The 12,794-nt window shown below is 39.0% G+C and overlaps 1 protein-coding gene across 4 annotated transcripts in view; it reads left to right on the top strand.

The window, feature by feature from the left end:
- The first annotated feature begins 2,517 nt into the window (after positions 1-2,517).
- The window catches only part of LOC110533386, a 35,487-nt gene continuing 25,210 nt past the window's right edge, over positions 2,518-12,794 (top strand). For 3 of the 4 annotated variants that reach the window (XM_021617528.2, XM_036989646.1, XM_021617526.2), the window contains exon 1: positions 2,518-4,915. In XM_021617528.2, the coding sequence (XP_021473203.2) occupies positions 4,691-4,915 (225 nt within the window). In that variant the 5' untranslated portion in view covers positions 2,518-4,690. The remainder of the gene's footprint in view (positions 4,916-12,794) is intronic. The other variant, XM_021617527.2, reaches the window with a different exon arrangement.

The raw sequence follows: 12,794 nt of genomic DNA, 5'->3' as shown, positions 1-12,794 counted from the left end.
GTCCTTTTGTGGCAGGGCTGAAATGCAGTGGAAATGTTTTTTTGGGGGGGATTCAGTTCAGTTGCATGACAAAGAGGGACTTTGCGATTAATTGCAATTCATCTGATCACTCGTCATAACATTATGGAGTATATGCAAATTGCCATCATACAAACTGAGGCAGCAGACATTGTGAAAATGTATATTTGTGTCATTCTCAACTTTCGGCCACGACTGTACACTAGTTTGCTCTTATAACCGTTTTTTTTCCCCTTGATTAAATGTGTAGATGTTCTGCACATTGTGGTTGCTAAGACTAGCGTGACGACGGTCTTCGTACCTTCCTATTTATTTTTTTATGTTACCTTTTTGATATGAATAGAACATGAAAACAATATCTTTGTCAAGTCCTCAAATTACCTATCCTCTTTAGGTACTCCGGTATCACAATTATCCCCCCCCCCCCCTCCCCCCCACCCCCCAACAGTGTTTGCTGCCATTGACACTCATTTTAGGGTTTCATCTTGTGTTATTACTGCAGGCGTTAAGTTATTTTACCCATATGGATTCCACAGTTGCTGTCAATCTCAAATAGACTAGAGTAATCAGTCTTCAAGGATTTTTTTTATGTCACTCTTAAAGGGAAATTTCTAAAATGTTCAACTTCATATTCATCTCCAGGGTTGGGGAGTAACAGATTACATGTTTTTTTTTTTTTGTAATCACTCACATGTAAACTGTGATCCATTACTAGGGAAAATATTCTAATCAGATTAGATACTTTTGAAGAACTAGATGACCTCGAGGATTACTTTTAAATTTAAAAGTATGTTTGTGATTTTATTTTTTATTTTTTTTGGGGGGGAGACACTTCTGTTGTCTCAATGACATTTAAATCAGCATTGAAAAAAAAGGTACACGTTTAAGTTTGTTCCACCTGAGCAAGTCTGACCACAAGTCAGCGGCCACTATGATGGATCACGGGAAACGAGCAGGAATATACTTTTTTTAGGCTACGGTCCAAGCAATGTCTTCCTGACTGCTGTCGGAATCCAAAGATTATCCAATTTGAGTAAACGCAACCATTCTTTTTGAAACCAGTGGACAGCCAGTGAAAAATGCTCACATGCATAGTGCGGATCCCAGCCTATGGAATAAAAGTGGGTATTTTATAGCGCCATATAATTCATGCTGATAAATTCATAGGTCTAATGGACACATGCTCAAACTCGCACGCATTTGATAGATTTCAAGGGACAATCTGTAGTTGCTACATCAGTTATTTTACTAATACATATATATAAATCTCCATTGATTCTTGAAGAATATAACTTATAAATGCCTCATGGGCTTAGTTCAAATGTCACACCCCATGAGAACCCAAAATATAAGCTGGTCTTTCTCCAATGTTTGTAAACATTGTAAATGTAAACAAACACTTTATAGCCTCATAACATGGTTAAAACAAGTTTGATATCATGGATGGTCAGTCCTTGCATCCATACCTCTGTCTATTAATCTGAGACTGGTTACAATTCTCAAAGCCCATCCCTCAGCTTTTTACCAAAACAGAGACGGGGTGGCCGTTTTGTTATTGTTTCATATGGATTTGCCCTTTAAACAGCTGCATATTGTCAAGATATCAAAATGTCACCAACTAAAAGGTAAACAATAGGCATATAGCAAATGCAGCATATGGCATTTACTTCTCACATGTAAATAACACTTTTCAGTAGTGCTGAAAGCATGCCATTCCATGAGCGCCACATTTATTTTTCAACTCGAATCAATGAGCCCAATCAGTCCTCCATGACAACAAAATCATAAACAAGAGAGTAGGGCTGGCTAATAAGTCCTATTCTTGAAGATCAAGGGGTATAACATTTATTGGAATGACTGGAATTCTGATAGACTTTGGTTTTTAATGTAAATATATAATTGAATCATATATGTAGAAAGCGATGGGTTAGAAGAAGCCTACATAACCAGCCCATAAAGTAAAATTTAACATCCATATATGGCCAGCTATGTACATTTTAACAATGATTTATCCTGCAATAGATCTTGTTTAATTGGTAACATACATTTGTGTCGTCTTCTAATGACTCCTAAGGAAAACATGAAAACAATATCTTTGTCAAGTCCTCAAATGATCTATCCTCTTTAGGTACTCCTAAGGGGAAAGTAATCTAAAAGTAACTGAATGTAATCAGATTAGGTCATCCAGATTTTCGTTACTGATGACGATTTTGGACAGGTAACCGTAACGGATTACATTTAGAAAGTAACCTAATCATCTCCAGACCCACTAAATATAGGTGAAAATTGTGTTTTTTTATGATCTGTAGTAACAAACACCATATAATGGTGGGCTGGTTATGTAGGCTTCTTCTAACCCATCGCTTTCTACATATATGATTCAATTATATATTTACATTAAAAACCAAAGTCTATCAGAATTCCAGTCATTCCAATAAATGTTATACCCCTTGATCTTCAAGAATAGGACTTATTAGCCAGCCCTACTCTCTTGTTTATGATTCCAATGACTGCATCGGTGTCCATTGTGTTATTTTTGAATAATTATGATTAGCATGATCTACTCATTTATTTAACCAGGCAAGTCAGTTAAGAACAAATTCTTATTTACAAAGACAGCCTAGGAACAGCAGGTTAACTGCCTTGTTCAGGAGCAGAACAACAGATTCTTACCTTGTCAGCTTGGGGATTCGATCCAACAACCTTTCGGGTACTGGCCCAACACTCTAACCACTAGGCTACCTGCCACCGCTAATTGGTTTATTATGTTATGGGAAACACTTATTTTACTTTTTAATTATTTTTTTTTTAACTACAAACATAGAAAAGTGCCATTTTCACATATGTTGATGTTGGGGGTGGTGCTGAAGAGGATGAATATGAAGTTGAACATTTTAAATTTAACTTTAAAACACATTTCATCCTAGCAAAACGAGGTCACAATCATAGAAATATTATTAAGATGGTAGGAGCCCAGTTGATGTTGGTTCAGTGCAAGGCCCAGACCACATGTGGAACACACTATTCTGGTTGTTTTCAGCTTTTGAGTGTGAACCTGGGGCTTGCTGCTGTGTGGTGATGTGTGTTTGCATCTGTGAGTTGGTCACATGGGTGTTCACAACCACATTCAGAACATTTGAAGACCGGAGGACAGTGGTTCATTACTAGTATATTAATTAGAAAACTGATTGATTAGATGTGGCTTAATTTCTTCATCTGACAGAATTGATCCTTGGCAGTGAATCCCTGGCAGGGATGTCCAATCTGTTTCCTGACTGTCAAGGTAAGTATAAGAACCGAGGAAGTGGAAAAATCGAGTACACTTTTGGTTGTGTATTTAGCATAGCAGTGTGATGTGGATAAGGAAGTCCCTATGTTGTATAAAGTCAGAGATTAAAATATGCTAGTGGCAAAGCCTTAACACCCCCAACAGTCATTGAAAATCAAGGGAGTTTATAGATATAACACTGAGCCAGGCACAGCTTTAGAGTTGTGCGTGTTACTGGAGAGGGGATGTGTGAGGAGAGTAGGCTACTCAAACACAGGCAATTCTGCCTAAGGTGGGCAGCCTCCTATAATTCCTACTTGTAATCGGTGCATTTACAACCGGAAAAGTAATTGGAACAGAGTTCTGCCATCTTTGGGCACAACGGCTACAGAATTTCACATCAACCCCTGCTCGTTATGGTACACTCTGGCCAAGTATAGGGAAATACCTTAGTTGATCTCAATGCTTTGTGGTGTTTAAGTTGTTGTCTGGTGGTATGTCTTGCTCCTTGTGGGAATTAATTAGTCATTAGAATCCAAAACATTTTATAGAGATGAGAATGTTACTTGCTTTGATGGAACAATAACAAAATAAATAGTTGTCCTTGCCTGTTTCATCAATCAAGTTTTATCATTGATTTACTTGTCTTATTGAGAGAGATATCAAATCTTTAGAAATGGAATCAATGTGGATCAAATGTGATGTGCTCTATGCCTGGATAATTTACATTACAACGTACACAAATGTCATTGTGTGCATTAGGTTATTTTATTTCATGTTTAGATGTCATCTCCATCAGACTGCAAAATGAGGAAAAACCCAATACATTTGTAACTAGGATTTATTCTGAACTTTTTAAATAGAAACACGTATTTGTGATGTTAGCTTCTACAATAAAGTATTTTAATAAAAAAAATCCTGTTCCTCCGAAATGTTACAGGCATGGCAATGCATTTTGATTTTATAATTTATTTTCATTGGTTTGGTTTCAGATGAATCAATGTTTAAAGCTTCACATGCAGTAATTCAAGTTGGTGTGTATCTGGTGTGTATAATTTGAAAAGCTCCTGTCACAGCCATCCTGCACGGTGCACTTGCACATTTCAAAAAGCCTTAGTCGCGCGCTCAAACGACTGTTAGGAATAGCGAGGAGAGCATCGCCAACGGATTTTTTTCGGAAACACGGATTCCGTAACATCTCATAGCTAGCTCGCTAACGTTAGCTACATTTACCCTATTTTTTTCAGAGAAACATTGAAGAAACTGTAGTTATATAGAAGATACAAACGAAAATGTCTTGAATTCAACATCTGGTACGTTTTTATGATGAAGATAGCTAACTAGTTTTCTTTAACTAATGTAATCTAACTAAATTAGCTAACTAGCTAACGTTAGTAAAAACAGATGGATAAATCTTGTTTTTTTCTGGCGGATTTTTACAGATACCATACCAACATTCCCTTGACAATGGGGTTCGAGGAAATGTACAATATCAAGGAGGAATGCCCGACAACTGTTTTGAAAAAAAATGAGGTCAACATAATTTCTCCGAAACAGAACATTGTACGAATATGGAATTTATTAATCGCCCTAACATCGTTGGTGGCTGTGACAGTGTCTTTATTTGAGGTAGGCAAACGTTAGCTATGTTCTTCCTTGTGAAATATTTATGTAGCTATGTTGTCAGTATGCAGCACCTCTGTCACTCCAATATGGTATCCTTCCGCGCGACAGGACACATTTAGAGTGAGTAAGGATTTCAGATCAGTCCAGTGTACGGGGTAGTGCTGCGGCTGACCCCCTTAAATACTTCCACCTCCTTAATTTTTACAGTTTATCCCAGAGAGTATTTGCTTAGTAAGAGCTTTATGTTAAGAGTGTACAAACGCACAAGTATGCCCGCATGGAGCAGCTTCTCCATCAGGGTGCTCTGCTGCCCCCCCCCCCCCCCCTTGGCGATACTCGGCGGCGCTGAGGGGTTGTCTGTGTGACTTGTCTGTTCACTGTTCCCTTGGAAACTCACATCTCAGCTGTATTATACCAAGGGTTTGTGTGTAGCTGTGTGTACTATAGTTCTGTTGCACTACTTTACAGGACAGACAGTAACTCCTTTTCAGATATATACACTGCGGCATTGCACAGTGTGTAGCTGGATTTACTATGTTTTTTCTGTTGCTCTACTTTACAGTACAGACTTAACTATAGTAGTTTCCATTGAGAACTCACATTACAGCTCTATTACACTTCTGTTTTTCACACATTGTGTAGCTGGGTTGGTGCGCAATAGTTTTTCTGTTACACTACTTTACAGTACATACAGTGACTATGCTAGCTAGTTTCACTTGGAAACTCACAGCTCATATCTATTACACTGTTTCAGTGTATATCTGGGTTAGCTGTTATTATCTGATCCTGCTGGTCATCTATGAGAGGACTTGCCACCCCTCAGAGACTGGTTCTTCTCTAGGGTTCTTCTTAGGTTCAAGCCTTTCTAGGGAGTTGTTTTCTATCCACCATGCTTCTTTTTCTGCATTGCTTGCTGTTTGGGGTTTTAGGCTGAATTTCTGTACAGCACTTCGTGACATCGGCTGATGTAAAAATGACTATAAATACATTGATTGATTGAGCTATAGTTCTCTTACACTACTTTACAGTACAGACAGTAACTATCCTAGTTTCCTTTAGAAACTCACATAACCGCTAGATGACACTACTGGTAAATGCAGTGTGTAGCTGGGGTTGCCATATGTTTCTGTTATACTGCAGGGTATACACTACACTTTTCTTCACACAGAGAGAAATGTCAATTTCCAGTATTGCGTTTCGACGTTGAGAAATGCAAGGTGTCCCTGCCCACAGGCAGTGGACTGTGTCTAAGAAAGGTGACAGTCGGCAGTCATCCTGGGGTGCTTGTCGCTGGCATTGGCAGCTTCTCATGGGCCCAAAGGCCAAACTGAGAGCGGCAAGTGGAGTCCAAATCAAATCAAATCAAATTTTATTTGTCACATACACATGGTTACTGAGTCCCCATGGGTATTGAACACAGTAATGGAAGGCTACAAACTCTAATTCTGATGCCGGCCACGGCTATAGTTCTGGTGCCTTTTAATGTCTCAGGGTCTTCTGGTGTTGAAGCCCTCACTTCTGTAGTGAATAAGAGTTCAAAGCTCACGCTGAGGTTGGCTTCGTTCTGTAGTTGTTATCTGAACCATTCTGACATCGGACCGTCGTTCTCACATCCTCGGAACAGGAGGTTACATTTTCGTCAAGGCTTTATATAGTGGAGCGAGAAGAGTGTGTCTGAAAAGTTTTATAACCCATGTCTCTTCACAGGGGCAGGCCACTGATTGAGCAGAGCCCTAACCTTATGAAAACCCAAATCTCTCATTTGGAAGCTAAAATTACATTGCATCTCTTCACCAATAATTTTATATTCAAACATTTAAATTGAACAACAATTACATGTGACTCCGATAACTACAATGTGCAGACTTTCCGCTGTAGAGTTTATGGGGTGAACACATTGCGGAGTGTCATGGCTCCTTCTACCAATGCGTCATATCAAATTTGGTGGGGAATATTCTGTACCTGGTTGTGAGAGTCATATGTGCAAACATTCTGACGGTTTTCACAGTTACTGCTCAATGTGGGCCGAGCGGCATCCACATTGAGAGTGTATCTAGCTGCCATCTTGGCATGCCATGACGACGGCCAAGAGGGAGCCATGGGTGGCTAACCATTGCTCTCCAAATGTATAAAGGGAAATCAACGTCTCTGTCCAGCAATGGCCTGCTCGGGCCCCTCATTCTTGCCGAAGATCCTGTCTGATAGACATGTGAACCGGCCCTTACATTTGTCCGCATATGCCTTTCTGCTGTTGGTGAGCTGGGTGTTTTTCCCCAAGTGTGCTGTGCCCGGTCAGGGCCCCATTACACAGACCCAGGCAATACAGCAGTCTGATTGGCTTTTCGTTTGCTATCGATACAGAGACTCACATTGGATTGTGGAAACTATTACTACAGCATATCGGCTGGCCAACGGACTCTGACCTCTTCTGTAGGGGCGCATTCTACTAAAGGATTAGCTACATCATGGGCCCTGCTCCGAGGAGTTCCTCTCAGTAACATTTGCGCCTTGGCCAGTTGGGCATCGTCTAGCACCTTTTCTAGGTACTATCTAGTCAATGTTGCCCCTGCCAATGAGGTGGGGATGGCTGTGCTGGTTGTTGCCTCCGCTTCACTGATTGGGGACGGAGGGACACTGCAACTATGACTGCCCTGAGCTCAGCTCTACGGGACTTTGCTCTCTGTCTGACCCTTACCTAGTTCACAAATGAATCTGGTATTGTGATACCATATTGGCGTGATCCAATATAGTGCTACATAACGAAGGTTACGTATGTAACCACGGTTATGTGCACTATTGGATCAATCCAATCCTCTTTGTCTGTGATCTACGTAAAAAGACACGAGGTGGATGTAGTGCGGTGGCAGCTATTTAAGGGGGTCAGCCTCAGCACTACCCAGTACATGGGACTAATCTGAAATCCTTACTTGGAATGTATCCTGCCGCACGGAACGATACCATATTGGAGTGATCCAATAGGCAGCATAACTGTGGGTATATACGTATCCTTCATTTAAGTCTACCACAGTACGAGTCATAATAAAAACCTAGTGGTCAAACACGAAAGTGGTTCCAATCGTTTTTCGACCATTCATTTTATCCATAGTGGATTTTTAGAAACACTTCGCATAAGTGCTCTGTTTTGTGTAGGCTTACCCAGGCGTGAAGTTTTGATAAGTGTGTAAATCTCTCTCGGACAAGGTGACTTTTATTATCAATATAATTGCCTGTATTTACCCACCCAAAAAATTTAATTCTAATTAGCTGCTAATGTGGCTATCATACAGAACTACAAATGCCTGTCTCAAGCTTCACGTCACTGACCAGTGCCATGAAGATCAGGATGAGACTGCCAAATCGAGGCAAAGGTAAGAATATCTGGATTAACTATCTAATGTTAGCTACATTTTGTAATTATTAAATTGGTTCAAGTTGTTTAAATTGACAATTCTGTTAACTGTCTTGGGCAATTTTTTAATTGAAAATGCCTGTTATCTAGCTAGCTAGCTCATGGTTAGCAACATTAGCTTGGCTAGATGGCTACATAAACCGTCTATTTTTCCAGCCATTTAAATGCATGAGAAATTAATAAAAACAAGTTTAGCTTTCTTTGGCTTTTATAAACCAACATTCTAGCTTGCTAGTTATCTAGCTAGCTAACTTATATGGTGAAGCTAGGGCTAGGCATTCTTGATCATTCTTGATAATGTTTGATATATATAACGCATGCTCCACTCTCAAGTTGAACTTGTTGACTGATTCCATGGCGGCGGCTGTTAAGAAGAAGGGAGCAGCTGCGAACCAGAAGACTGCAGCCATGGCAGCACTGGTCCACACCTGCCCTGTCTGTCAGGTGAGTAGTATTGGTTGGTACTGTATGTGCCTTTAGGTTCCTCTCCATGTGTAGGCTATTGTACTGGCCTGTGTGGTACAATCTTTCATATGTGTAGTAGTTTGTTCCATCGTATTGTTTAGTTTGTCATTTTTGTCTACTTTGAATTCAAATCTAAGCCATAGATTATTTACTTCCTCCATTTTGTACTTGACCTTTATAGATGCAGACCAGAAGATATTCAAGCAGCACTTTGAGAGTAAGTAACATTCTTTCATCGTTCACACACAGTAGACATTGTAAACCACCATGTTGTCAACAAAATGCTGTCCTCAATGCTTAAGTTGCATTGTCTATGGCTCAATTTGTGGAAATGCTGTGATCAATCATACTTTTTAATGTTGTGACTCACAGACACACGATGACCACGATTTGAATGATGCAACAGACGGACTAACGTCAAGGGACACGCCTGGACCCCGAGCATGACTGGACATGGGCTGGATATTTGTGACATCGACCTAAAAGGGGTGCAGAAAGCACACCAGCACCCTATTTTATTTTGGATTCCATGACCAACCATCTCTAGCTGCCTCTTATTCCACACTATGCCTCTTATGCCCTATGGTCCCTTAACTTCGGACACTATAAACCTCTATAAACCTACCCTACCTTCACCCATTTTGCCTATGCTGCTTCCTTCACTTGTTCTTCTTCTGATTTGATAACATCTAGACTCACTAACAATTTTAAGTGTTGCGGGATACTGTTTTTGCTACCTTTTTCTCACCCGTGTAACGATGTCCTGCTTATTCTGGGGTTCAGACTGAATGCAGTGGTAACTGTGCTGCTTAGAATTGACAGCAGCAACATGGACCTGTTAAATTGACCAGAAGGGTGTTGATATAGCTGAGTTTAGGCATGGCTTCCTTGTTTTCAGTCTGTTAAATGTGTTCCTCATTCTGCTGGAGTTGACCTAGTATTTTATATAAAACATACCTCACGCAACCAGTTTTTCCATTTGTAACTCGCCCACCAAAAACACAATATGCTGTTTTACATGTTGTGTTATTTGTTCTCGTCTAATTCCTAAACTGGAAAAGCAGAAGAATCTGCGCTATTGAATAGTAATAACAGTTCATATGGTGCTCATCAATGTCACAGGTTTGTGGTATTGTTTAATAAATCATTGAATGAATACTTAAATTCAGATGTTTATATGTTATGTCTAAAAGTCATATGTATGCATTGTTTACTATTTATATTTCTTTAAAACAATGTAATTGTTGGAGTACAGGTGTTTGACTTTATTGATGGGTGACTAAGTGCATTCCTGTCAAATAAATATGCTTAATTTATTCATGATTTTGGATACATTCTGCAATGAGTTAATCTGGCTTTGAATCTGCAACAGAACATGTCAACAAGTTAGTTAGTTCTGAATTGCTTTAATACAGTGGTGTGTTCTGACACCATGAATTGAAATAGATTTCACCTGGTTCATATAGTTGCCAGAAATTATAAGGGATTAAATAACGACCTCCACCGGCTAAAGGAGAAGAGGATCTGGTAAAATAAGGGTGTCGCTAATATCATGTAGGTAGGTAGCAAGCTAGCTATATAGCTTCTTTGCAGAAAACTTACCTAGTATTCATGGCACATTTATACATATGTGTCTACCACAGTACGAGACAAGACCAAATGCCTAAAAAAAATATGGGACTGTACATTAGTGTTCAACAAATATTTCATTTTTGCCCTTCTTACATCAACTGATATCTCAAAGTGCTGTACAGAATACCCAGCCTAAAACCCCCAACAGCAAGCAATGCAATTTCAACGATTTTACTGAGTTACAGTTCATATAAGGGGCAGATCCATGGGTGGTCCTCGGAGGGCATAGGCCCACCCACTTGGGAGTCAGGCCCAGCCAATTCGTTTTTCCCCACAAAAGGGCCATATGACAGACATAAATACTCTTTAGTGTCATTAGCTGGCTGGATGTCTGGTCTCAGACGATCCCGCAGGTGAAGAAGCCGCATGTGGAGGTCCTGGGCTGGAGTGGTTACACGTGGTCTGCGGTTGTGAGGCCAGTTGGACTTATCATGTCAAATTCTCTAAAATGACGTTGGAAGCGGCTTATGATAGAGAAATTAACATTCAGTTAACTGGCAACATGTCTGGTGGACATTCCTGCAGTCGGCATGCCAATTGCACGATCCCTCAAAACTTGAGATTTCTGTGACATAGTGTTGTGTAACAAAATTGCACATTTTAGAGTGGCCTTTTATTGTCCCCAGAACAAAGTGCACCTGTGTAATGATCATGCTGTTTAATCAGCTTATTGATATTCCACTCCTATCAGGTGGATGGACTATCTTGGCAATGAAGAAATGCTCACTAACGAATGTAAACAAATGTGTGCACAAAATTTGAGAGAAATATGCTTTTTGTGCGTATGGAAAATGTCTATGATCTTTTATTTCAGCTCATGAGACATGGGACCAACACTTTACATGTTGTGTTGTGTTTATATTTTTGTTCAGTGTATATATATATATATATATATATATATACGGTAATATATACGGTAAGTCACCTTGTCCGAGAGAGATTTACACAGTTATCAAAACCTACACGAAACACTTTCTAAAATCCACAAAGGACAAAATGAATGGTGAAAAAACTATTGGAACTATTTCCGTGTTTGACCGTTAGGTTTTATGGGTATTTTATGACCCGTCCACTGTGGGGCTCAATATTACCTTGCTTTTAATGTGTGTAGCTAGCTAGAATAACGGTAGCTAGAATAACGGTAGCTAGTGATCAGGGCAAGTGCTGTGCTACAACACTACAAAGTCAAGATTTAAAGGGGAAATCTGCAGTTGCTACATCTATTTTTGGGCTTATAAATGAATGATATGTACCCATTGATTCTTGAGGACTATAACTTATGCCTCATTATCTTACTTTAACTGTCGTAACCCATCAGAACCCAAAATAGGCTATAGCTTGTTTTTTTCTCTATTTGTAAACAAAGTACCCTGTGTGGCCTCATCATGGTTAAAACTAGAATTTTGTTGTCATGGATCGTCAGTCCTTGCATTCATAGCGCTGTCTATGAATTTGAGAGTGGTTAAATTTCTCCAGCAAAATATCAATTTAATTCTTATCAAAACATTATTAGACATGTATATAATATTATAAAGAAGTACTGATATTTTAGCACAATTACAGTAAATTAGCATATTCTGTGAAACCAAAATATATTTTTCCCTTAAATAATCATCTGCAACTTTTCTTTTCAAAGGACAACCCACACTAGTACTAAAAAGCTGATTTACGATCATTTGAGTATAGTATAATTTCGTTTTTAGAAATGTTAAGTAAATATAATTGTTATTTATGTGGTAAAAACGACTGCTATTTAAAGGGCCGGTACACCCAGTATTTTAATATACGTAATTTTATCGACAAAAGTGATCCATCCATTCATCCTGAGAGACAATGACAAAAAATACGGTTTTGTTTTCTTTATTTACTTACCTCACATCCAGCATTAGCATCGCTACTAGAGAATCAATAGGTGTGTTAGGGCTTATGGTAGGATACCTAAAGTCTCTTTAAATCAAATGTTATAGCAAACCAAATACCATAATAAATTGTACATGTAGAATATTGGAGAATATAATAGGAATTCTATAATATTTCCTGTAAAATAACATTTATTTCTGAGAATACACACCAATACAGCACTATGTGTACATATAGATGGGTAGCTGGTTTCTGTATTACAGTTCTACCAAGTATTCATTCCAGTGAAATAGTTTTATGAGCTGTTTTGAATGCAACTAAGCATATATGTAAGGTAATATTGATTGTAAATTTTTTTTTTTTTTTAATGCACTGTATATAATTTCTATACTTTTATATATCATATAAGGCCGTTTTTTGCACTAGATTGCAGGAAATGGCATTTATAAGTGTTCAAAGGAGGGTGCCTCCCCACAGCCGTACTCGGAAGCACCACCTTGTTAAAACATCCATTGG

Source organism: Oncorhynchus mykiss, chromosome 10, assembly GCF_013265735.2.
Source record: "Oncorhynchus mykiss isolate Arlee chromosome 10, USDA_OmykA_1.1, whole genome shotgun sequence".
NCBI classification, from domain to species: Eukaryota; Metazoa; Chordata; class Actinopteri; order Salmoniformes; family Salmonidae; genus Oncorhynchus; species Oncorhynchus mykiss.
This window is presented reverse-complemented; position numbering and strand designations above follow the sequence as displayed.